The 27,690-nt window shown below is 32.7% G+C and overlaps 2 protein-coding genes and 1 long non-coding RNA gene across 8 annotated transcripts in view; 1 reads left to right on the forward strand and 2 right to left on the reverse strand.

The window, feature by feature from the left end:
* LOC146722805 (uncharacterized) overlaps window positions 1–27,690 on the forward strand; it is a 364,804-nt gene that overhangs the window by 87,547 nt on the left and 249,567 nt on the right. The gene's annotated exons all lie outside the window — the stretch shown is intronic.
* On the reverse strand, window positions 295–16,630 carry LOC114931434 (protein peste). 4 transcript variants are annotated; one of them, XM_029303460.2, is made up of 11 exons: window positions 16,551–16,630; window positions 16,356–16,459; window positions 10,070–10,321; window positions 7,531–7,691; window positions 5,548–5,692; window positions 5,082–5,285; window positions 3,950–4,161; window positions 3,073–3,532; window positions 2,709–2,782; window positions 2,350–2,560; window positions 295–2,260 (listed from the first exon to the last, which is right to left on the reverse strand). In XM_029303460.2, exons 3-11 carry the CDS (start codon window positions 10,184–10,186, stop codon window positions 2,135–2,137), a joined length of 1,710 nt encoding a protein of 569 aa, XP_029159293.2. In that variant the 5' UTR covers window positions 10,187–10,321; window positions 16,356–16,459; window positions 16,551–16,630; the 3' UTR covers window positions 295–2,134. The 4 variants fall into 4 exon arrangements, with proteins under 4 accessions (XP_029159293.2, XP_085339906.1, XP_085339905.1 ...); XM_085483780.1 differs by lacking the exon at window positions 16,551–16,630 and adding an exon at window positions 14,004–14,464 and having other exon boundaries at window positions 16,356–16,401; XM_085483779.1 differs by lacking the exon at window positions 16,551–16,630 and adding an exon at window positions 13,992–14,464 and having other exon boundaries at window positions 16,356–16,401.
* bdl (borderless) lies at window positions 19,154–27,454 on the reverse strand. 3 transcript variants are annotated; one of them, XM_029303508.2, is made up of 12 exons: window positions 26,808–27,454; window positions 26,125–26,267; window positions 23,939–24,167; window positions 22,545–22,711; window positions 21,897–22,041; window positions 21,528–21,802; window positions 21,285–21,419; window positions 20,943–21,202; window positions 20,643–20,818; window positions 20,495–20,539; window positions 20,229–20,411; window positions 19,154–20,092 (listed from the first exon to the last, which is right to left on the reverse strand). In XM_029303508.2, exons 1-12 carry the CDS (start codon window positions 26,860–26,862, stop codon window positions 19,869–19,871), a joined length of 2,037 nt encoding a protein of 678 aa, XP_029159341.2. In that variant the 5' UTR covers window positions 26,863–27,454; the 3' UTR covers window positions 19,154–19,868. The 3 variants fall into 3 exon arrangements, with proteins under 3 accessions (XP_029159341.2, XP_029159342.2, XP_029159340.2); XM_029303509.2 differs by having other exon boundaries at window positions 20,619–20,818; window positions 22,545–22,681; window positions 26,808–27,453; XM_029303507.2 differs by having other exon boundaries at window positions 20,619–20,818; window positions 26,808–27,453.

Below are 27,690 nucleotides of genomic sequence, written 5' to 3' on the forward strand. Positions count from 1 at the left end.
TCACAGACAATGCAGTAATTCGTGTTAGCAGTTCATAGTAAGTAATATGGAATGAGCCTGTTATCTATTGATGGTATTTTAGAAATCAAATCTGGCGCTGTGTGTTGTGAGCATGTGTTATTAAAAGTTGAAAAAATATAGAAGACAAAAAAATTTAAACAAATTTCTCAATTAAAAAATACCGCATTAAATTCTTTCATTATTCAAAAAGTGCCATTAATCATATGAGGTCAACGATCTGGTAATCTTTATTAAAATAAAGTAATCTATAATGAAATAAAAATAGTAATCACATACATAAAAATGGTAACTTTTATTAAAATACAATATAAAATTAACTTTGTCCAATTGGGATCATATGGCCAACATATTTGTATTTTAACATAAAACCGTTCAATACACTTACATATCATCGATGTAAAATTACGCTAAAATTGGTAACATTCGCCGAGACTTTCATTGTCGAACACATAACGCTTAGTTTAAATGTCATTGGCACTAGTAAATGACTATTCTTGCTCTACATAAATAGAAATAATTCAAAAAGAGAGTATCACACAAATTCTGTCATATAAATATTATCCTGTGAGGTGTATATATTTTAACAAAAAATTAGTATGGTAACTTAACTTTGGACAATACGCACATAACACTATTACTCTACACGCTAAGTATGATAACACGTCAAAAGAAACACATGTTAAGAAACATGTATACTGGAATTTTTCTAATTCTATGTTAACACGATAAGAGATAATTTTTTTACATTGATTCAAATGTTAAAAAACCGCGACGTTATCTCGAGATTATGCATGATGTCAATATCTAAATACTTGTGTAAATAGAGTACCGAAAACCCGCGACAATCACAATTATAACACCAAGGCACATCACAGATATTCTGTTATACAAGAATAGCATATTGCTATTTGCAATAAAATAGTATGTATATATATAAGTATGTATATATATAATATATTTCCTATAGCTATATATCCTTAATTTATTGACAGAATTCGTTGTATACAATTCTCGTACTCCCCATTAATGTCTAAAAATCTAAACGAATCAAAAGGGAAGTAACAGTCATATTTTGCTTGAATTCAAGCAAAAGATAAATTCGGTTTCGTTGTAGTGTGTTTGTTATTGTAAAGCTTTTTTTTTACCTTTCATTCGTCTGTGTTGCAACTATCTTTTAATGCTGATGTTATTTGAATTATCTTCTAGTTATCTATCGCATAGAGTGATATATATATTTACAGATTATTTAAATCAAAACAATTTTACAATTTTAACGTTGTAATGAGCTAGAAATAATAAACTAGATGTAATAAACTAATAAAAAATAACCGAATTAAAATAATTTGCAATAGAAAAAGTAATAAAGAATAATTAAAGCTTTTCGAGACGAACGTCGGTTCTGTCAGTCTTAGCGTACCAAATTAATTTAGCAAGATTAATATCATTCCATTTACATCTATACGTCATGCAGGAATGTAACAATCACGATGAATTCGATATTCATAAAGCGAATATGATCTCGAATTTAAAAAGAAGTTTGTATTCTTTTTTTTATAAAGAGTACGATGCATAATCATTGCTCGAATAATCTGTATGTACCTTTCTATAATATCTCTCCGTATATTCGCTTTCACACTTCGTCTCACATACAATATTACACTTTGATTGCAAGCAGCTCGTGATTAGAGAAAATGATTATTTGTACATTCTACTATCGTATAATAAATTTATTCCTACTCGAGCTAAGGAATATCGACTCGAAATGTAATCTGTCGACATCAAACGTACTCGATATCATAATTCCAATCATAATAAGTTTACTTTTTATAATTATCTGCAATTTTTTTACTGATTATTATTAATAATTGTATGTAAATATATTCTATTGGCTTGTGTGTTGCTCAACACTTTGTTAAATACAAATTTATATTTTAGGACAGTGTGTCCAGTCGTCCTAGAATTGTCGGGCTAAAGGCACATAAACATTCACTTGAATAACAACACGTTAACATTAACTTCACACGTCAGAGTTGCCTTATTTCCATTACACATTTTCCTAACACCATTTACGTATCCGTTTTGGAAGCATAATTCGCTGAAGAAGCTCTTTATACTAGGGTTTCGCGTGCAAACGGCGATCGCTTTTGACGTTACTATCGTCGTTGCTATTTGTTTTATCTATGTACACCATTTCCGTTTTCTTGTCAGGGTTGTCGACCATCTTTTCTGACGTGGCGTCCTGTAAAATGCGAAAAATATAGTTCTCTTTTATGGCAAAAAAGAAAAGAAACTTTGTAAATTTTTACCAATCAGAATGAATGTACATACCGTTTGAATTATACGTCGTTTTCTTCCGAGATGAAGCGCCACGGCGCCAATTAAGCATAATCCAATAATTGTCATAACTATGCCGCTACACAGCATCACGATTGGAAGTGCTAGTAATATTTTTAAATTAGACGCCATTTCCTCAGTAACTTCTATTTTCAATTGGAACCATATCATTGGTAAGTAGATGTCTGGTACTTTATTGAAGAGTCTAAACAAACATATCATTTTCTTTTTTTCAATTCATAAAGTTTAATATCGTAATTTTATTATTACGATCGTTCTTTTTTTATAAGAATATACATAATTATGTACTTTTATAACTTTCAATAAATTGCTTTGTTTTGAAACATACTTACGTCACAAGCTCCGATGAATGTAGATGAATGTTAACTTGAAATGTAGCTGTTACTTCCAAAGGAATTCCGGTTGTCTGAAATATCAAACGCGTTTTCATGTTGTATGACTCTTATATAATTACGCTGCTTAATTATTATACGATATAACAATGCAACGCGTGTGCGAAATTACTGCGAGCAATACACGCTATTGCTTTTTCAATAGCGCATATTATCGCAACAATCACGTGCTATGAATAGCCCGGATGAAAGGTGATAGTAAAATTAGTATCTTGATAATAGAGCATGCGCAGAGTTGACTGACCGTTGTCATGTCGCGGTAGATTCAATGTTCGCAATGTTTAGCAATTCGAATGCCACTTACGGGTTCTAGAGTGATGAAGAAGCTGTGCTCCTTCGCGTTGGGTCTCAGACCTTCAACCGCGTTGAGAAGAACCGGATCAGCCTTGTGAAAATGAGGTAAGCTGATGAAGACCGGCGCTCCATAACGACACGCTGTTATGTTTAGCAGACCCGATGGCGTACACTCGCCATTACAGTAGCAATTACCCATATTAATAACATCCGGATCATTGTCGGGATTCTCATCCATGTTCTCGGATGTACGACCATTATTGTAGATGCTTTCGGTAGTGAATCCCATATCAGCCGAATGCTCGGCGTCAAAGAAGTCCTCGGTAGTTGTGGTTGATTCGAAAAATTTCGCTTGATCGTGAGGATAACGTCTCTTTGTGGCATTTTCTAAGGTTTTTTTGTCAATGCTGAATCGATAACCTTCGATATCGAAGTGAGTAGTTATTCCTTCGTATTCAAAGACTAGTGGACTGAAAAAAATAGATTTATACATAGATAAAGTCAAGAGGTTATAGTACATTGACAAACAGCTAAAAAATATTGCCTAAAAAACACATTACAATGCTTCAGGAAAGAATTGATAAATATTTAAATGATGTTAAATAGATTCTAATAATGCCTTGAAGATTGATGGAACACTTATTTATGCGTGAGTGTGTGTAATGTCTCATAATAATATAAATAAGACAAGAAATTTTCCTCCTATAATTACAAGATACAGTTTATGTAACGATTATGTAATATATAATAATGTTTATGTAATTATTATGTAATATATGGTAGTAAGTTCAGAAGCTTCAAGTTTTTGTTAAATATTGCTTGATTTGTTACTGATAATGTTATACTTTGTTCTCTGTTTTGTACAATTAATATTATTTTTTACTAACCGGCATAGTTCTGCGCTAAACAGAGTAATATCATCCTTCGTCCTGCCAGGTGGCCAAAATTCACCCGCGCTGCCTTCGATGACATTGCAAGGGCTCTTATGGTACTTTGTTGTGTCTCTATAATTCCATTTCCTTATGATTCCCAACTGACTGATGTCGTTCTCGCCTGTTTCTACATTGAAATGTCCATCGAACTCTGTGCTGCCATTTCTCTATATGTGTAACAAGTTTTCATAGAATTGTAATTACGACTTTCATCGATTCTGTTGCAATTTTAAACTTTTTAATAATTATATCAGGATTCGGAAAAAATAACTTGCTAGTAAAACAAATTATGTTTTCGTTTCATTTCTAATTCTTTTATCAAAGATGATGCTACAATAATAATCACGGAGTGGATGAGTCACCTGTTATTGTCTCTGCAAGATCAAACTGTTTCATTGTATAATATATAATCGCGTAATTGTTTTAAAATATTAAATATAATATAATATAAGATTTGCCTTTCTTAATTTTTTAAGTAAAATATTAAAAATATTAAAATATTTAAAATATATTTTTATATTATTCAAAATACAATTTTTGAGTAGCATCAATATATGCGCAACGCATAATCTATATCTTCCGGGCATTTTATTCGCTGCAACTTACAGATGTATATGTACGATCTCTTCTATTCATTACTAATTTAAGCCCAGTTGCAAATACTCTACTATCATTCGTGACGCTATTGTCCAGTGTCATGCAATTCAAATTCCATGCACTATGTGCTTCGTGTTAATAGACGTATAATTTAATCTGATAATAGTTCGCACATTGCTCGCATAGCGATCCTCAATGTTATTCGGATGATCATCCTTGACGTTAATAGTTTAAAAAGCTTGCGAAGGAGTGAGAAATTTATGGTGAAGCGAAAAAAATGTTTAAGCATTGATTTCCCGAGATTTCAAAAAAAAAACAGAACGAATGACTGTGCAATATATGATTTGTTGAAGGCTAACAACTAGTAAAAAATTGAAATCGCGTGAAGATAACTGAATGATCATTAAAATGAATATATAAGTAATTGCAAGATAATTTCTTATTCTCTTGGACATTGTTGAGAAACAAAAGATAATTAACTACGACCTACCATGTAGAACCAACCGAAACGATCAAAAGCCGGTATTTCAGGATCATCAACCATCGCCTTGCCCATAGCAAGTAAGGGGTCGCTGTAACCTGCATGTAGTAGTTCGTCCACTGTTCTTATAGTGTAGATTTTTCTGCCAGCCAAGAGGAAGGATAAAGATTTTTGCCATTCGAAATCCCAGTATCGAACTTTGTGCACTGCCGACTGCAAATAGACAATATTAGCGCTATATTATATTAATAGACAATAGACAATATTCGCGCGCCGCGAGAACCTCTGCTTCTTCGCATTGTTCTATTTTTACATCACGATAGAATTAGATTTGGGAGGTGTTACGGGAGAAGGAAACTCGGACATGTTTTGTTACACAAATCCTTTTTATATATTATATAAACAACATAATTTATACATCAACAAACTAATTTATTATATTATTTATACAACTAAAAGATACAATTAAACTCACCGCAACAACCGGATCCAAATGGACGACGGTATCGCTGAGATTTCCATTGCTCTGCTCTGCATCGAAGTACCATATTCGTCGCGCCAAGTAACTGACAGTTTTGTTTTCATGATGAAAAGTAATATTGTCCTTTTGCCTTATCTCTCTGTAATTTATAATTATAATTACATTGATAATTTCTGTTGTTATTATCTCATCTTGATTTATTAGATTTTTCTATCAAACATTATTTATAAATGTTTTTTTTTACAAATACTGTTTATAAATGTATAAATTAAAAAGAAAGTACTATTGAGAGAGATTGAATTATTAGTATGAATAATAAATTATATTTATCATGCAATCACTATCATGCATCGTTTGCCATTACATCTGAAGTCGATTATCTGACCGTAGTTTAGACATTTGACCTACATATTTTGCTTATTGGTATTAACGGGCCAATTGCTGTGCAATCGTACAGGACGTACGTGTGTAATGATGACGATTTCATGCCTAATGTTCTCTTATTGTTAAAGGCGCAATCTTTGTCATGTAACTGGCACAAGATCAGATATGCAAGTATGATAGTAGAAGAATTTTGACAAAAAGAGTGCTATTTGAAATGATAATACATCCGTAAAAGAAGCAGTTTAGCTATTTGCATGAATTGACGAGTTCATTCTTTGAACTTGCATTGAAAAACCATAGATTTATTTGCATGTCTCAATTATCAAGATTTTATATATATAATAATCGGCTGAAATGATAAAAAAATAAAGCTTTTTTTTAAAGTTAAAATTCAATTTTATTTGTGGCGGTAACTTTTTGATTATAAAATCTTTTTAATTAATCATTTTAAGGAAACAATTTGTTGAAATTATCGCTATTTTTTTATATTCTTTAAAAAACATAATTATATATTTATAGACTGTTGATTTTATGATAAAAAATATCTTTACGATAAACGAATTTAAAACTATATTAGAGATACTAACATCAATTATTTTTGTAAGTCAATGTGTTATATTTGACAAATTTTTAAATTATATTCCATCAGTCAAACGAAAGACACAAATTGGCAAAGTGCATCTTTGCAACTTGCACTTGTTATGAAGTGCACGACTGAGAAGAAAGTAATTACGTAGTCAATTACTTCTCGCCCACGCTTGTGCCAATTGGACTGGCATGTTTTATTGTTCATTAAAATGTCAATACAGCAAGGTTAACTATTTCTTCTTAATTGTCATTATTAGGTTTGTTATTGCATTATAACTTCACAGAAATTTTATTAATACAATTTTATATTAATATCCGAACGGTGCATATCAAATCGTTGCTATTTTTTTACATGATTTGCTTTTATTTATATCAATAATGTATTGCTAATAATAAGTTTTACTCAACACTGTTGAGAAAAAATTGTTCAATTTTTTTGCTGTGTCACGAAGATCTATAATTTCACTTAACAATGCTACATACTGATTCAAAATAATTATCTTATGCTATAATAAATATTGTTACGTCCGTGGCCGACACACGAACATAACAATATTAAGCAAGTGTCTACTGCTACTTAATTTTTAGTACGATTTTATGGTTTAAAAATTAAACAGTTTTTTGTCATTTGTTAAAAAACCACAGCGTATACCTAAAATAATTTATACATAATTTATAAGATAGTGAGATAAGTGTACGATATATATGATTTAATAATGTAATCTGCACATGATTATGCGAGATGCATTAACTGGATGATTGCAATTTTTCATCTGACGATTATGCGTAAAGTACGTCATCTCGAAATTTTATATTCCGCGATTTTAATTGATAAAAAAAGAATCTATATATGGCGAAATTTTTAAAACGGATTAATGCACAAGTGAAAGTTGATCTTGAGTCTCATCGATATAAGGGAGTGCCTTCTTATTTTGTACTCGTTTCGAATATCTCGTTCATGATCGAGTGTAATAATCGTTTATCATGAATGAAGGTTACTCTTACCTAAAGGAATAAGGACCAAGCTGTTCCAAACGCGGCTTCTTTATACCAAGTTCCTCCGGATTGGTCCAATTAAAGATGTATATCTTGAAGTACATCGGCGGTAATATGCTAGTGTCTTTCCATATTTCGAAACTATTGGAAGTCGGCGATAGAGCCAATCCCTGTGTATGCAAATAAATTAAAATTTTAATTATCTGATTTGCATTAAGTTATGTAAAATTTTCATTTTTTCAAGAGGAGAGTTAAGAATTCTTTCAATAACTTTGCTTAACAACGACGCTTAAGTAGCTACTTAAATCTGATTCTGCGATTGACATTAGTTAATATGCTCGGTCAGATTGTACAGTAGAAATCATCGCGTGTGAACGCAATACAAATTGAAAAAAAAATTTGTCATCGCAATATCATTGCAAAGTATCATTGCGCAAACAACATTAAATCATTGATCGCTGATGTATAACGCTATTGTCGCGTTAACAAATTTCGCGATTCCAATTTAATGTACTATGACGATAATAAATTGCCATTGACATCGTATCGTTGACACGATCGGACTGAGAGATTAGGAGGCTATTAAAGCGTCAGAAAGTTGATTAATTATTAAACCGATCATTCAATAAGGCGTGATCCGCAGCTGTGGCAGCGAGATAATCTCGAATAAGAATCTACCCGCGCAGTTGTCAGTAATCTTCGCGATCTTGAAAATGACACAGAGGACAGAGGAGGCGAAAGAAGCGAGATACGCAGTGATTCCTATTTTTATTCAGTACTAAGATTATTCGCTCGCGAATAATCTTAGTACCGGTGTTGTCCGTGACGTGAAATCGTTTTAGTAACGGGTTGCAATGCACAGAGAAACGCGCCAATTGATGGGACAATCAGCCACTTTTCCAATCGGGCTCGGGACTAGCGCCGAGACTCCAGTCTATAAATGCGGAGTATATAGACTAGTTCAAGTGATTTTATATACACTTATATATACACGATTCTTTGCATACGAATGGTCGGATGCGTGGTATTATTGTGCACATGGGTGTGATTCATTTTGTGTGATCACGAATGAAAACAACACGCGACTCACACGTGCTCGGTTCCCTTCGGAAAAGTTTGAGCAGTAAGTGTGATTAATCATCGTTCAAAAGTCGATGACAATTTTTTATGTCGACATTATGTCTTGCTTTACTAACAATAAGTAAAAGGAGTAAAAGAATTTTAAAAGATATTATTGTTGAATGATAACCCAAGAAAGCAAGGCTATTCTCCCACTGATTGTATCTATATACACTACCGCGCAAAAGTATTTGCTCACCCTTACTTTAAGACGAAAACTAAATTGTGTCTATTGCCTTTCATCGATGTTTATTGTTTATGCGCTAACGGAAAGTCGTTCTTAAAAACTATATTATAAATATCACTTCATAGTTACTAAAAGATAGCTACAAAGTTAAATAAGGTATTTATGACTCTTCTTAGAATGAGTACTTTTAAGTTTTTCTATAGAGACGCGTGTTTCAAGTAATTATTTTATGATGATATTTTAGAATGTAGCGAATATAGATTTGCCTCAGTTACATCATCTTTCAACGCATATTTTGCAAAAATAGTTTTCTGTTCTTTTTTCTTCCACGTGATAATTAAAATGGTCAAAGAAAGGAATTATCTGAAGAGAAGAGAGGCATAATTGTCGGGCTTTATAAGGCCGGAAAGAGTAATAGACAAATTTTATTTATTTATAGTCATTTAAACACAGTTTGCTAGGTGGGCAAATACTTTTGAGCGGTAGTGTCTGTATATCGATATACAATACATATGTACATACATATATAAAATAAAAATATGAGCATGACAAGTCTCAAAGAGGAAGCGATATCCTACATCCATATCGCACTTAAACCGGTCAAGAATTTATTATGCATATTTTGCCATACTAATTATATTCAATCAGCATATTTCTATTCTCTACGTTTTGTAATATTTAAATTAATAATTTTTTTTAGGAAATTTCTTTTTAATAAATTTTTTTAAAAGCCATGTTAGAATTGATATGTAACTTACATGTTAACTTAATAATTATTAAATTATAAATTGTAATATGCATGTTATCTTTAATGTCAATTCAAGTGGGGAGTCTCTTTTGATTGCGCCTTAATAAATATTTTATTTTTCATTATCTAAATGTGTTTTTCAAAAATCACTTAAAATTTATTACAATTTAACGATGATACTGTGGCAATTCACATCTGTATCACAGAGATAAGTAGAGTTGAACTTTTCATGTGCTATTTATTACACATGGAGGATTTTGCGTTGTACAAACTCGCTTCGAATTCAGTTTATCAAGGTTTAGAGTGGAAATCGAATAAGTAAATACACACTAGCGCGATCTAACGAGAGAGAAAGCTAATGATTAACGTTACACAGAATCTTGATTAGAGTCACGAGTCTTATCACTTTATGAAATAAGGCGATCTTTAAAAAATATATATATTATTATCGATTATTTATCACGGATGAAAGCAATTGTCGCGTCCGCACTCACTTTTTGAAGTATATGGTGAAAGAATAGCGGCCGTAAGAAGCAAAGAGAGATCCCAAGGGCCACCAGTAAGAGCCCTAAAATGCCGAGGCCGAGCGACTTATTCGTCCACGGTCTCATAGCGACGCGCGTGTCTCCGCAAACACTGATCCTCGTCTTTGCAGCATGTGCACCCTGGACTCCCAGTAGTCGGCCCCTTCGATCACTTCTCTCACTCTCTTGACTTCTCGGCCAACGATCCGCGCGCTTCGCAGTCTGCAAGATAAAACGTATCTAATCTGCTACATGGTCGAGAGAGAGAGAAGAGATGGCCAGTTTACGCCTCGTAGTATACGCTGGTATTATGTACATGCACGTGTGTGTTGCCTATGCGTGGCGCGTTTCCTTCAGCTTGTTATGCTCGGTGACGTTCCTTAGTCGGCCAAGACTGTGTAGGCGTCGACACGAATATATAGACACGCTTGATTTCATGCGTGTCAACTGGTATTGGAGCTCATCCGTGAGCATCTTAAGACTTTTTGGAAATGTATGGGATAATTTGAACAAAGCGACTGGGTGAGGTTCGTATAGGACGAGGTCTTTAGAATTTTCCGGGTCCGGTATCATATTCGAGGCCTCTTAGAAAAAGAAATAGTAAATCTGAGTTTTCTTTCTTTGTGTGATGCAATTATATTGATTATATGCATTTTAATCAAGAAAATAGAGCGTAATATATAACAATCTATCACATTTTGTGGATTTTTCACGTATTGATATTTTTATATCAATTTCTCTATATACCTTCTACTTTCGGTTTCTCTACTTATTAATGATGTAAATGCAATATAATGAACACAGTGAATATAAAGATTATTGCTATAATAGAAACTTTTCATTAGAAAATGAACCATTAAAACGTTTATATTAGTGATAAAAAATTTAAACTATGTAATTGACAATGATTTGCATTACAAATTCAAACTTACATTTAAACACAATGATAGCTTATTACGAGGCCATGTAAAACGAGCAATAAAAAAAATGATTATAAAACTTGGCAAAATTTTAATTTAAAAAACCAATTACAAACGTTTCGAACTATACTTAGTCTTTTTTAGCGCGCAATAAAACAATAATAATAAATAAAAAATAAATAAAAATTCTAATAAAAAATCGCAATACAAAGTCAAAATAAATTAAATAATTATGTCAAAATTAAAAGGCGAAATACGTTAACAATAAATTTAAATTATTAAAAATAGTTCAACACGAAAAGTCCCAATTAGAAGCAAAAATCGAATTAAAATAATTCATCCGGCTAATTAATAAATACTTTAAAATTATTATTAAAACCTCGGAGTGGCACTTAAACATTACTCCAAACCAATCACTCATCGTTAGTCGGCGAAAGGCTATCAGTCCGGCAATGATCGTCCATCCTCTCCAAGTTTTTTAATATTTGTAATTATAAACTGAATTAAAAAATTTTATATTATGAAATAGAAATCCACTTAAGTATATGTAAAAAGTTAAAAATTAAAAATTAAAAATTAAAAATTAGTTACTTGTTGCTTACATTTAAAATAATCAGAAAATAAATACTTGTCTAAATGTTCAGTACAAAGAATATTGAACAATATTATGTTTATATCTCTCTATCCCTCTTTTTATAATGACGTAAATACAAGTCTAATAAAAATATATATATTGCATATACATGCATACTCTAATAAACATTTTTTATTATAAAATGTATTGCTAATGAATATAGATTAGTAGTAAAAAATCTTATCAATAATAATTACTTGCATCGCAATTATGGAAATAGTAAAATAATTCAGTAATTGCAGAGAGATAAATCTTGCAAGATAAATCTTTATCTTTTCAAGTTTTCAGTGCAAAAAAGATCTGTTTATTCATTTTACAACATTTTGATTACACATTCGTTACCTTGCATGTACATTGTTAGGCGAATCGATATAACATTAATTTGCTCTTTTGTTTACGATTTCTTTTTATACAACCATGACAATATTAAACATTTCAATTCAATTGTAACAAAATAAATTATTATGGACTTGTTATGAAATTTATTATAAATAAGAAATATATACGCGAACCATGATTGACTGATATTAAAAAAAGCTGTGAAATATTGTTTATATTAATATAATATATTTATGCTAAAGTAGTCATATATCATATTTATTTACGCGTTTTGAAATTATTGATCGAAAATAAAATTATATACATTAATAAATTAGATATATTATTTGTTAATTGACTTTATCAAACAATTGAAGCACATCAAGAAATGCACGCAAAACCTTTAATAAATTATAGAGCGCTTGTTCATATTTTACGATTTTTTTCGTTTTAATCAAAGCCACTTAAATTATCGCATAAAGTCCATGATTTATGTCAAAAGTAATTATACAAAATACAAATTATGCTAAGTCCAAGAAAATAATTAATGATTGTGTGCCTATATGTGTATAATCGAAGGAATTATTAAAAACATTTAAAATATCATGATTAAATCTTGACATATATCTATCTGTGTATGATAATAAATTAAATTTTGCCAAACAACGTAAAAGTTGTATTATGTGATTAAGATTTTAATATTGTAATGTAATTACTTAATTAAGTATATAATATGTACATATATTACAATCATTAAACAGCTGAAATATACAACAGTAAATGATAATGATAATAGGGCAATGTCATGTATCATATATATATGTATACAAAGCGTATTATTTAGTAAATTAACGCAATTAGCAATGCGTACAATTTGCTTTGTAATAAAATCATTTACATAAATTAAATTTATAGCAGATTTGATAAAAATACTATTATCATAAAACTTTACTCACCGTATATAAAAAAACACACTATATAATTTCAACAATTTAAATAATTATTTTTTTAATTAAGTATATTGTACATTAACTATATAATTAAGTATATAAGAATAAAATACTTGTATGTATATTATTATATATGTATATAAATGTAGAAATGTCATCTCTTTTCAAATGTTTTTAATTTTATTGATATACATGTAGAGGTACATATTATATAAGAAATTCAAAATAATTTAATCTTATGTTGATAGAGTTCAAACTTGTCAAACTTGTGAAAACGTCTTCTTCATTGAAATTACCAACTTAGGAAGTTATAAAAGCAAAGTGAACATATAATTTATTTTTGACGAATAATATATATGTATAAAAAAATCTCATCTACATTTACATGGGACAAATAAGGTGATTTCAAACTATAATAAATGGAGCAATTTAACATCTGCGTTTCTTGATGAGAGAAAATCGTTTATTTTAGCGATCTATATATTACTATAATGATTTATATTATTAATGCATTTATGCTTATGATAATTTTTAGCAAGTCATTTCGCGGTTTATAAATAACAATCGTGCAGGGTTATCTGAAGTTCAGTCAATGCAACAATGTCTATTGCCTATGCAAGTGATTTATCGATTTGTCTTGTTATTTTTAACGAAAATTTACAAGATTAAAAATTACTTTTCATTTATCCTTTAATATAAAAGCCAAAAGACGTCAAATTTAGATAATTATATGTAATCTCAATAAATTTTCATGACATTATGAATTTTTATCTCTAATCTACGCGTCATTATACATATCTGATTATTATATACTGACATCAGAGGTTATTGGACAATAAATTAATGATAAATTATGATTAAAGTATAAAACACTATTGCGTATAACTAGAATAATAGAAGAAGCAAAGAAACTAGAAGAACTTTTTCCGCGCTTGTATTGTAATTTTTTTCATTTGTACAGGTGAAATTGATATTTCTGTACGTTTCATTATGTAAATGACAAAATTAATGATATTTCTATATTAACGTGTATTCGTTAACTTCAAAAATCAAGTTTCTTTTTCACTTACAATTAGACTCACTTGTCAGCGCGAAAATCTGCTCTCCAGAATCCAGAATGTCAAAGTTACAGTTTGGTCTGGTTTCGTCTTCAAGTGTTGAAATATTAATATATGCAGGGAAACCGTATCATCGGATTGTTAACAAAGACGACGGATAAAATATCCGTTGAGCTCTCAGGGACTGCTTACTCCTGTGCGCGACTCTGTGCTCCGATTCTCTATACGACGCGTTTGTTACTGATGGGTACTGCGATCAGCAGGCATGGTCTCTTATCCCCTCTTAGGGAGAATTTTTCTGCGAGAGTCTGTCTGTCCTTTGCGCCCTCACGCGACCGCGCCTCTCGTTCCCTTTCAAGTCCCCTCAACTTAAATTAAGTCGGACCACGTGGGAAGAGACTTTTGTCGTCCGTTTAAATTCGCGATTGGGTTTTATCTTCATCTCGTCAATTTTATGATTCAGCATGAAACAGTTAAGGTTTGTACTATAAATAATTTCAAAGTGAGAACGTATATTTATATTATTGTGGAATATAAATCATAAATATAAAGGCATATATAATTTAAAATTTTACGAATTTTTTGAAAAAAGGACTAATGCACGAATATGTGTTTTTGATAAAATGATGAATCAATGCGGAACAAAATTTATTATATATTAACTAAGCTTTTCCGAATAACGATTATATAATCATTTACTCGCTGTGTGTTCTTATTTTATCGCGAAAACAAAAATTTTTATGTTTACATATTTTGATATTTTTAGCTTCTAATATTTCTTTTTGAATATTGATAATTGTAAATATTATCTTGTAGGAAATTTGAACATATATGAAATTACATAAGATTAATAACAATACTTGCTTACGCGCTATCATATTTGCTTTGTGTAAAAGTACAAGTTATCTTTTTTTAAACCGAGTTATCAGTTATAGCCTAACATTTTTGTAGCATTATACTATATCTTACATTACTAAAACAAATCATAAGATTTTTGCTATATTTTTCGTCTTAAAAAAAAGTCACATTCTATATCATTAAAATATGAAAATAAGTAAAATGATTGAATTTTTTAAACGCTTTTATTGGTATTAATATTTATACCACTTTCACAGAAATAGACGATAAATTCCTCTGCATGCTTATGGCACATTTTAACTTTGTTTCCACCAATTAAGCCGATATTAAAGTGAATTTTTTATTTATCGAATACATGTTAGTTGCAATCGCATTTCAAGGAGAGTCCACAAATTTTGCTTTCGCGAAGGACGTCTACCGTGGAAAAAAATGTAAGTCGAGACGCATAATTTGCATGGGACAGTAAATTATTGTTTTCATTACTACGCGAACGTGTTCTTTTTACTTAATAATTTCGTGACTAATTAATTCAGAAATATGATAAATAGTTTTACGAAGAGAAATTTTGCGTCCCTACCGATAAGAGATAAATAGTTGAGGGCCTTATGGTGTTACGTAATCATGAATAAATTATTGTCGCATGGTCGGATCGCGTCAGTGTATCGAACGGAAGTAATTCGATTTTGTACTTCATACACACCCTCTGTCAGTATTTCCTTATCTATATTTAGAATTTATGAGATAAAGAAAGTGGCGCGTCTAATGATAAAATAATCATACCGGAAGTTTATCGGAATTATTGTAGAAAAACTATATTTTATATGATAAAAGTTTGTTTCTAATACATATTATCATATCGCACAAGTTTTTTAAGCGAAATGAAGATTATTATGCGGGTTGAGCAATTGTAAATAAAAATGCGATTTATCTAAATGACAAAAATCTTTTCTGATAAAATTGAAAGTACACATTGCCACATCAAATGTCGAAGAATTTCTTTAGGTATTTGTGCGATATTAACTTATAAGCGTCACAGTATATTTTATGCTACATACCGTAGTTCGTTAGTATGGATTTTTTAAGAATACTTTTATTAGAAAGAGATTAAGAATGATTTTATTTGTTGAAAGTATATTTGCTAATCCTGCAAATTATATTGTTATAATGACAAAAACTATCTTTACTCTGCCATTGATTTTACTGTAGAAATGATATACATTTGCTAGAAATAAACTATTTTGCTTTAATAGCAAATTAATATGTTTATATGAACAAATTAACTCAGCAAAATGATTTTATTCTATCAATTAAATATATATTTTGCTGTAACATTAAATAAATTAAAAATCAATTATAACAGCCAAATTAAATTGCTGTTACGTAAAATATACAACAGTAATGACGTTTTTGCTGCAACAGCAAAGTTATTTTTTTCCATGTATTATCGCGCCTACAATTGTTCATCCGATATGCTTCTCAGCATCTCTAATTATAAGTAATCACTCTCAACTTACTTACCCAAACGATTCCTCGTTCGATCTTCGATTCTCGCGATCTCGACTCCCTTTTCTTAAATTTCCCACGTATGTAAATGAAACGCGTCAATGCCTGAAGAAATGTGTCTGAAATATGCAGATGTATTTCACTCTTCTCTCTCTCTCACTCTTCTTTCTCTTTTAGTTTCTCACTCGCCTCTGTGTCGCATGGGCCTACCTTTCTTTACTTGTATTTTAAACACTTTCTGACATTTTGGTCCCCGTTCAATGCACTGGAAATGCTTTCCTTCTCGTTTTACCGGTTATTTCGAGGTCTACTGGTTCGTGGGAGGGGTGGATGAACTAAGAGACCGGTGCTGCGGTGACCTACGATCCGTCAACAACGCGCAGTCGAAACCGTATGCAATCCGAGTGAGAAAATGATGATGCTCCGAACGGGTAGCAAGCCTTTAAAGTGCCACCACCTCTTCTTGAACCCTCGTTGCAAGTTAGTTGTCGCTCAGCGTACGTCAGAAGCATTTGGCATCTTCGCGAATCTCATCGTCACTCCCGTTGATTGACCCGAGCCAGTAATGTTGACCTCGCGAACGTTTGCCTCATTAACGCGAGTCAAGCACGTGATCAGCTGGTGGAATCGTCGCGTCTGTTCGGAAAAAGGAATCCAACTAATTATCCAGATGCCGGCGCTTCACGAAATTGGCTTGAATGACGGCGACGAAGGCGCCGAGACTGAAGGACTTAGGCGTGGAACCGAGTGCGTAAGCGTTAAAAAGATAAAGATAGGAGAACTCGTTAGAGATACAGTCTGTTCGAAAACGATCGAGTGGAAGCGAACCTTAACAGTCGAGTCAATATGTAGTGTCATCGTATAGAATTTACACTAATTATAAAGGCTTTGTAAATTTGACAAATCTGTTTCCTTTGTTTTCTCTTTATATTTGTGTATAATATTAATATATTGAAATTTTGCAAAATATATACACACACACATATATATGTATTGTTGTTGTATGTTATTTACTTGTATATGATACTCAAGCAGCGGATACAGTTTCTTGAATCATTTAATATGATTGTGAACTTTATAATGTAATTATTACTGTAGCTATTAATATTTTTTTATTTGGTATTTTAGAATACAGTATCACATTCTGTGATCTTTGAGTTATTATTTTTAATAATATAACTCCATTTATCTGTCATTATAAGATGGCTGTCTCAGACAGATAAATGGAGTGATATTATTAGACTAATTACAGATAAATGGAATGATATTATTAGATTACTTACAGATAAATGAAGTGATATTATTAGAAATAATAACTAAGAAATCACAGAATGTGCTATTATATTCTTAAAATACGAGATAAAAAGAAGAAGTGTTAATACTCCAATATATTTTGTGATAACGATGATAATAATACATAGATATGCATAGATTATATATCATGTTATTTTCGATCATTATTATGACAAATACAATGTTTATCTTGACATTTAAAATCTTATATATTTCTTGATAAGTTTTATCTTTTTAATTCATGACTCAGAAAAATTATTTATTTTTATGGTAAAAGGTTAAGTTTAATCGAAGTAGGAAATAATATTTTCTTATTATATCATATTTATATTTAATTTTATGATTAAATATTTAATTTGTTATTTAAAATGATTTGTTGTTGAACTCAATATGCAGTAATTATGCAGCTATTTTTCCAACAAATTACAGATAATTCTAAAATATTACATGTAATACTAATGTTATAATTTCAGCAATTAGATGATTAGATTTGTATATATAGGTGTTATATACAAGATATACCAAAAAATATTCAAAGTATTATTGATTTACGTCAAACTACGTAAAAAAATTAATAGGTATTTTGAATTACTACTAGATATTGTGAAATTTATACGTACATTTTTTCAATATCTTTTTATGGTACGGTAAATAAGCGGTATCAATTAAGGATGGTTTTTACTCGCTTGTAAATACGTCTATTATAAATTAAAGTGAATCTGTAATAACATTATTATTTTTAAGTATTCTTTAAAAAAAATGAATAAGCTATAACCATAATATAGTTTTTGAGTAACAATTTTTGCGGTCAAGGATGCGTAGTTTTCTGATCTTACTATCATCAGAGATTTTCTATCGTTGATAATTTTGTATACGTAGAAATGCAAATTTCATAAGCGGCCTCGTGTTTACATCGCTTCGCTTTTCCAATGGCGAGCTACTGGAAGAAGCCATTATCTTCTGGCAAGCACGACGTCAAGCTATCCACTTATGCAGAAACACTATCTTTTTGTGGATCACCAGGTATCAGCCGACCGCTTACGAAGCCTGTCAATGCTCGTATACTTACTGGTAAGAACACCCGGTATTTCATCATGCTCGTCTCGTACAACGACGTGTTATAAATGTACATCGATTGGGAGAGCCAATTACCAGATGCAATTTTGTGTCTAAATAGAATTCGGGTGGCTTTCTCGCTGATACGATATAATCTAGGTGATCATAGTAGCAAACATGTCTCAATACTATAATTTAGGAGTATCAATACTCCTAAAAGACCGTACAAATATTTTTTGAACATTTTCAGAAATTAATTTATTCCGAAGAAAAGGTCATAATTATGTGTAAATATCGCTTTTATATTTTTAAATGTTTCAACGTCTAATTAAAAAAAAAAATATATATATATATAAACATTATTTTCGAAAAATTTATAATTTTTAAAAAATATATAATTATGTAGACTATATATTTAATGTTTACGAAACAAGTAATATATATTACTGACTGACATAATGATATATTTTCTCAATTTTCTTTATTGTTGACTGTAATTGCTGTAATGTACAGATACATGTAACAATGCTGCGTCGATAAAATTCAGTACAAGTAGTAAGAAGAAATGAAGAAGATATTTGTGCATATCGTTAATGGGCATAATTTATGTACAATAAAAAAAGAAAAAATGTATTACAAATGACGATTTCTTTTGACACGCAGTCTCATATTTGACGGTCAATGACTTATAACTTGCATAAAGTCTAGCCATTTATAACGTGCAATTACTTAATAAAGCTGTTAAACGATACACAAAGTATGACATAATTAACGATACAAGAACACTCAAGAAACTTAGATTAAAGGTCGGTAAATAAAATCAAATCGCTTACACAGGTGATACTCAAGAATCTACATGTCTCTAATATATTAATTCTGTTCTTCACACTCGGTTGCATACACAATAATAATATTTGATACTATTCCTTTTTATTATTTATGCATGTCCTTAACTAGGCTTCAAAAACCTATATCTTTTTTTTTATAAATGCACAAATTAGCATTGGATAGAACCGTGCGCTCTTTCTCTGTGTTATTTCACGAACGAGAAATGTGTGCTGTTCTTTCTTGTTATAACGATTTGTTTCGCACGAGTGACGTGAATACTTGTAATCGATTATGCGCACGAACAACTATCTTGCTTGAGTACACACATGTGCTTTCCACAAGTTCGCTCGGTTATTTCTCATTAGACGGCTGACAAAACCGTTTTCTCGCCCACCATATAGCTCCTAGAGCTGCTGCCAGAAAAGCTATACCGGCGACGATTCCCATGGAAATCGCTCTATTGCGACGATAAGCAGGTACCTCTATGCCGACTCGATCACTAGTTGCTACGTCGTCTACAAGAGACATCGCTGCCACTTCAAAAGTATAGAAGCTTTCCTCCTCCAAAGTTTTCACTGAAACGATATTAATTGTAGATTTCAATTGTTTGTTTTTTAAACACGGTAATATATAATAATTAACTTCTAAAGTGATAATTACACATAATAAATTGTTACATAAAAGAATGGCTTTTTTTGACAAATCGTTTACCTAGATAATAAGTATCGGTTGTTTCTGCTCTTCCGTACAAATGTTCGGACGGGCCTCTAAACCATCTCACGGTGTAAAGCCTAACTTGGTTCTTGCCGTATTCAGGTGGTTCCCACGTAACCAAGTAACCCTCGACTGTTGCTTGAACCCTTACGTTAACCGGCGCACCCATGCTTTCATATTCTAAAATGATTCGTATAGTTTTCAAATATTCGATTCACAATGAGATGTAATCAAATCTGTTCTTCAATTTTTTTTTCACTCACCTTGCGGACTGCGATATTCCGATGCCGAGTTCTCATCGATGGAACCTAGAAATTGTTTGTTAATTTACTTCATACATATGTATATCTGCGCACGTTTCAATATGATTGAGGATGACAATCTTACTCGAGTGAGAGTTGATAAGCTTACTCGGCTGAGTGAATACTCGAAGCGCTTTACTGAACATTCCGTCCCCATGCTTATCTTGACTTAACACCATAAACTCGTATTCTCGTCCCGGATAAAGATTGTTGACCGTCGCCTCCGTGATTTTTCTCGAAAGAATTTTCATGGTTCTCCATTCTGACGTGTCCGTCGGTCTGTACCTGCGCATACAAGACACGTATGCAATTGAATTTAATTAAGACACGTATTTTATTTAATTAATTATACAGAAATTTCTTCAAAATTTAATTTTATCGTTATTACCGAACAACCGAGATATTTTACCATACTGAATACTCCATCTTGGGTCGGACGTATCCAGGTATCCAAGTCAAAGTGACGGCATTTTTGCTGCTGTTGGCGCTTAAATTGTACGGCGCTCTAGGCGGGACGTTTAATACCATTAACTCAGCATCAGCGACGACCGTCGCTGCCTCGTTGCTGGCTGCGCATTGATACAATCCTCGATCGTGTTCTTGGATCCTTTCTATCGTAAGATTGCCACCGGTTATGATACTTCTGTCGGGCGACAAAGGCATTCCGTCCTTTCGCAACAGAAGATTATTTTATTATAAAATGGTACGTATACGTATGAAACGTATTTAATTAGCAATCAAGGTGTCGTACTTTGTACCAGACGATAGTTGGTCGACGCGAATCATCGCCGTCTCTGGCTTGGCAAGGAATTTCCAAGTTCTCGCCTAGCTTTCGCATGTATAAATGTTGCGGTGTGACTGTGAACACCGGCGGTCGTTGAACTATCTGTAATAATTAACTCGATATGACAAAAATATTGATTGATAAATTTTTCTCTCTTTTTTTTTTGCGATCTGTATCGTTTTTGATCTTGTAGCGATGACAGATACTCACTACGGTGATCGAAGGACTGGGCCCTTCGGTACCTAATTCGTTATAAGGAGTGCAACTGTAACTTCCCGCGTGCGTCTCATCCACTTTACTAAAATAGAGAGATCCGTTTCTCCTGTAGAAGACTCCTTGCACGTTGTAAGGATCAAAGAGAAATCCATCCTTTTCCCAACGTAGATTCGTAAGAGGCGGGTTCGCCCTAAAGTGGCAGTCTAAGAGGGCTGGTTTGCCGTACGGAAGATAGACTTCCCGGGGTGCGTAAATTACTTTTGCCTTATCTAGAAAATGGAGATGCCAATTATCGATAATGAGACTTGATTATGTGAAATAATTGAACGATGTCACACTTGGCGATATTATTACGATACTCACATTGTACGTTGAGAAAGGCCGAGGCGCTTTGTTGGTCGCCATTTTCCCCGGTCACCACGCAGGTGTATTCCCCAAGGTCACCCATGGCAGCTGAAGTTATAATCAACGTTCCGTTGGCATCGATAGACGTTCTTCTTTTGAGATCCTATCGCGATAATGAATTCGGTAATTTGTAAAACATTGAAATACATCTTAATGTATTAAGGGGATCCCTCTCGATTTCTGTTTTATCGACGCAGTCGTATATTTTTGTACTTCTAGTATATCTTCTTTTTTAATTTGATATAGAATTAAAAATGCTTCTTTACGATTCCAATATATGCATCAATAATCCCAGGGAAACTCGATTCGATAAGAAAAATAAGAAATAACAGTTTTTCTTATTTATTTTCATTTCGATTTGAACATCTTGAATTGCAGACGAACTGTCAATTTCATCATAATATGTGCTTTATATAAAATATATGCACTTTGTACGAATAAAATACACATTCCCTGGGATTAAAGGACACGAAAGAAAGCACTGTTATCCTCTAAACCTAGATTAAAAGTCTAATAAAAATTTGTAATTAGAAATACGATTCGTCATTTGCTGAGGGATCCCCTTAATTGTTGATTGAATTAAATCAAAAACAAAGATGCTTGTACTTGTATTTCCGGAATCGGTGTTCCTTCACGAAACCACGCTACGGTCGTATTTTTGCCTTTAGCGACACATTCAAAATCGACACTTTCGCCCTCCATGGCAGTCTTATTGACAGGTGGTACCATTAGTAAAGTATCGCCTGCAACAGTCGTCGGGAACGGCGACGCACCTAGGTTGAACGATTTAACGAGTCTGCTCAGGTTCAGGTTAGTAAGCAGCAGCGGGGTTACATAATATCTTTTCGCTCATGTTCTTTCGATCGTTATTATTATTATCGGTTGCTTCATATCAGCGGGATTAACGGCACGAGACGACTAATTAAGTCACTTGCATTTTCAGTTTTGGCAAACGCGTCAAACAAATCCGTTAGTATTAAAATTAATATTGTGAGCCATCATATAAGCTATATGTATATAAATGCATGGTAATTTCGTATTTAATGAGTTATTATTTCAGAGCGATATTTCTGTAATACGCATGGGAAACATGTAATGCTTAGTTTAGAGTAAAACCTTGAATTAACTCTAACACAAAAATACTCGCTTTCCGCAGTAAATCATGATAAATAAGCTGTTGTTCGAATATATGAATGACTCAGTCTTCTCTCGTATTATGTCATAGAATTCAATTTACAAAAAACGAGACTTCTGAACTGATGATACTCGTGAGTTTTATTCAATTAGTACAATCGATAAATTTAATTTTATTGTTAGAGAATATTATAAATATAACTTCTCTCTTTTATTAAACTCTATAATTTCTTTAAAATAATTAAAATTTTTATAAATAATCAAAATGTAAATCTCGTTCAAGAACAACCATAATTATTTTTAATATTTCCTCATAATGATTTAGTAAAAATAAAAATAATTTAATAAAATTACAAATAACACAATGCATCAAATAAGAAAAAGGAAGCGCGAGTGATTAAGATTTTAATTAAGATGGATTATTTTATTCTGCCTTCTGGATCTTAAGAGAAGTCGGAGATGCTTAAATGAACAATTAAATTTAAGACTCTTGCCAAAAAATTAGAGCACGAATTTCACAGTTATAAGCTCGGTTAGCTCGCACACATCGGACCAAATTTAATAGTCATTCTTTGTTAAGCATCAAATTGCATTAACATGTTAGGTTTGATTGCATCATTGATAATATTGATGGCAGATACTTTGTAATATTTAACAGATTATTGTGTTATCTGATATATGTATTTATAATACATATTAAGGGGTATATTTTTGTACCCCATAGAAAATTATGTAATTAGTAATAATTGGTATATATATTATATAAATATGTTAGTCTATGTAAATATATAAATTTCTGTTATTTAATTTCATTACACAATTTTTCTTGTATGCAAATATAAATAATTGTAAATGACGAGAATTACCATCGATGGCGAGATGGAACCACGTGCCATTGTGTCTAGAATTCGGTGTTCTATTGGGGAAGATCACCTTGCACTCGTACCAACCCTGATCGCTTTCACGAATATTCGTGAGGTTTATGCTACCCTGACCAAATCCACGATGTCCGATATCGTCCAACAAGTGTATGCGACCCTTGTAGGAGATATCCACCGTCACGTGTCCATCGTACCAGGAAAATACTGTACGGCTCTGTAGCATTATAGAATAATATTATTAAGATTTCTTCCGGATATCTATTTTTTTGATAAATTATACAAAAATTAGTTCTTGTCATTGAATTCTGTAAAAGACGTATTTTATGAAAAGTAATTGCACTTACTTTCTTTAAAAAAATTTTTTTTTAATCAAAGAATATCTAATTCTTCGAACGACCGATTTATAAATTCAATCGTAGGTAGAACCTTGAGAAAATTACAACCGCGTAATCTGATAGTAACTGCAGTGATGGTCGTTAATTGGGTCATCCTTTCGCGGAATGCAAGACTCACGCGACTCAACGAAAAAGCATAATGTGCGTTAAACTCTAGTTGTATTCACGCAAGGTCTCACGTTAATGAAGTACGCAGCTTAATGACTCAAGATTCGTTACGTTATTTCCGGCATTTCTTAATTTACCGATCTGTCGGCCAGTCAAACTCTTTCATCGACAATTAAAAAAATGAACCTTCGGAATAAGGATACGTTTGACGAGAGGAGCGAGAATCGCGTTAATCGCTTCTAATCATCTGACAATGCATTAACAGTGACCCACTAGTTGGACCCCTCATGCTGCAGACGTGAACGTGACTAAATATAATGCAGCCTTGCGTCCCGTACTCCAATTACCACGACGGACAGACGAAGAGGGAAGAAGCACCTGTTTTGCATACGCATCAGGGACCAATCAGGTTAAGTTCCACTTGATTCTATGCGATGACCACGTGCAATCTGTTTCCGTCGCATGTCGCTTGTCCGATGCGACATCCGCAACTTTCCATTCGGTCAAATTCCTCATTGAGTCATTATTGTTTGCCGTTTTACGAAAATCGATGTTAAAAAGAGTTTTCTCAAGATACAAATTGTAGCGTCTATCTGTTATTTTCATTTTCTTTAATCGATTCAAGGAACCATTTTATCGGCAGCGATGTAATGATATAATTATATAAGAATATATTTTTGCATCTTTTTGTATATCATAAGATATTCAATACGTTCTACGTTTCATATTATATATCTACTTGAAATCGAGAAGAGAGATATGGAAATCCAGATCGAGATAGATTGTCATGTCAACGGAATCAGATATAATTTCGAAGAAATTGGATAAACTACCCTACCTTGAACGTTTTTCCTACGCGCCTCTGCCGGAAGGCGACGAGTACGTCCGTATGTAAATTAACCGAGTAACAGCCTGCCTTAACGCTCTTTAATCGCCAATCAGTCAATCGCACGTCGTCGTGTTACCATTGTTACGTGCGGTATGTTATTAAATGCGTACGTCGCTAAAATGAATCACTCTTTTCTCTTTGACCTCAACATGAATATTTATTTTTTTACTTGAATTTATTTTAATAAAAATGTTTCTTACCGTTACATTTCCTTTCATTGTATTTTATTAATAAAAAAATTTATATATATATATATATATATATATATATATGTATATATATATATATATATATATATATATATATATATATATAGGTATATATAAAACACGCATCTCAAATAAACGATATAAGTTTCCTGATATCAATAAAATTAATTTTTTGCAAGCCGGTAATATTGCAATTAATATAAAAATCAATGTTACATTAGTAGACATGTTTGTTTTTCTATAATGACTTAATAAATATTTACGTAACAAATTGGTATTCGATGCAAGATAATGTCATATAATGTCATATAATGTCATATGACATAATAACACATATTTCAATCACGCAATACATGTAATATTAATTTTTTTGCATTACTATATCCTACATATTTTGCAATAATCTTTATCTTTTAAATTATATGTCATCTCCGACACGCTACATTAGAGATATAAAAAGAGTAATCGGAATTTTAAAACGATCGAAGAATATTTTTCCTGAGGGAGTTTGCATGCATCATCGGTCAAGAGATTATGCGTTTTTCTTTAATTCTACGAGTTTATACTTACGTGACGATTCCATTGAAGCACGTACGGAATCGGCGTCTCGTGTGGAAAATCAAGATCACAATTAAATACCGCATATTCTCCTACCCCGGCGGTAAGGTAAGTCGGTTCCTTATCCTCTTCTAGGATTAAATTGTAGCTGCAGACTGAAAAACCGGCGATTTAAAATCTCGATCATCTCGATTACTGCGAACAATTTTTTATTTATCTGCGTATTTCGGCGACGGATATTATGGATAAATGCCCGCGAGAAAACGTCGCGTGTAAAGTGATATTACGCATTGGGACTAATTTCCGGAGATTGCGTAATTTTCCGCCGGATTATGCGCGACGATCGAGCGCGTTAACAGAATGATACGTTGTTGTTATCTGTTCCCTCGCATAAACAGATGATTGCGTACTAAATTATTCGGATAAACAAAATGTTTATCTAAACACTTTTGAGTGATGATCTTGAATTTAATCCGCCTTGCCAATCAGCAAATTGTGCCGTTTATGATAGTCTGTAATGCTGGTTTTCACAACATATTGTCCGCTCATAAATAACAAAAATTGCCTTCTCCCCAAAAAATATTTTGTATTCATCACTATTTTAGGTAAGTAATAAGAGATATGATTCTATTAATTAAATACGTATTAAAAATATGGAACTTTATTTCCGAAGCTCTCTCTCTTTCTCTTCTTACCTTCATAGCAGAAGAAGACTGCCAGAAGTTTGCAGACTATAACGGCTCGGTTCATCCTTGCGCGTTTCGATCCTATATCTCACGTTTTCACTTAATCACGTCAACACGCCGGTATCGTAAGAACGCGTAGGCAGAATCGACGATAGGTTACACTCCGTGACAACAACCGACACATCTGTCACCACTCGCACTCATCGAACATCGGCGACCACCCTCTGGCTCAATTCTCGGCACACTGACGTGTCACGCCATAAATGTGCGTGACTATCCTCGTGCTCTTCTTCCAAATCAGCTCTCGAAAATTTAAATTTGTCTCCGAACACTTTCTTTCCTCGTCTTCGTTTATTCCGGTTATCCCGCGATTTTTTTCGAACGTCGATTTGACTGTTCAAGCGACGTTGAATCGCAATTGATCACCGCTGTGTCCTGATTCAGAGCTTCGTTCGGGACACCGGTATAAGGGTCGTTGACTCTGGAGAACGCGTCGAAAGTGCACCAGGTAATCTACGCGCCGGTGTCGCTGTCAAACGACACACGGTTCGATCCGAGACGAGGTTGGTTCACCATGGAATGCTCCGGAGGCGACACTAAATCGAGTAATCGCGTCGTGCTCTCGCTCAATCCAAGCGGATACGAAGAGCCAAGAGTAATGAGCACCGGGAGGGGGCTGCGAGGGTGGATGGACCGGCTATGCAAGCGGGAGGGATACGTACAAGAGAGATTCATCACGATTCTACGTTTACGGGCACGGTGTGCACGCTCCGGTTTGCGTCGCATGCGAACTTTGGCACACCCACGACGACACGAATGAACGACGTTGTACAAAAAGGAAAAAAAAAACGTAGCCTATTACACCCAATTAGTTCGATCCCGTAAAAAAACC

The sequence above is a fragment of the Nylanderia fulva genome, unplaced genomic scaffold, assembly GCF_048542155.1.
Source record: "Nylanderia fulva isolate GAGA-0341 unplaced genomic scaffold, ASM4854215v1 Scaffold27, whole genome shotgun sequence".
Lineage (NCBI taxonomy): Eukaryota > Metazoa > Arthropoda > Insecta > Hymenoptera > Formicidae > Nylanderia > Nylanderia fulva.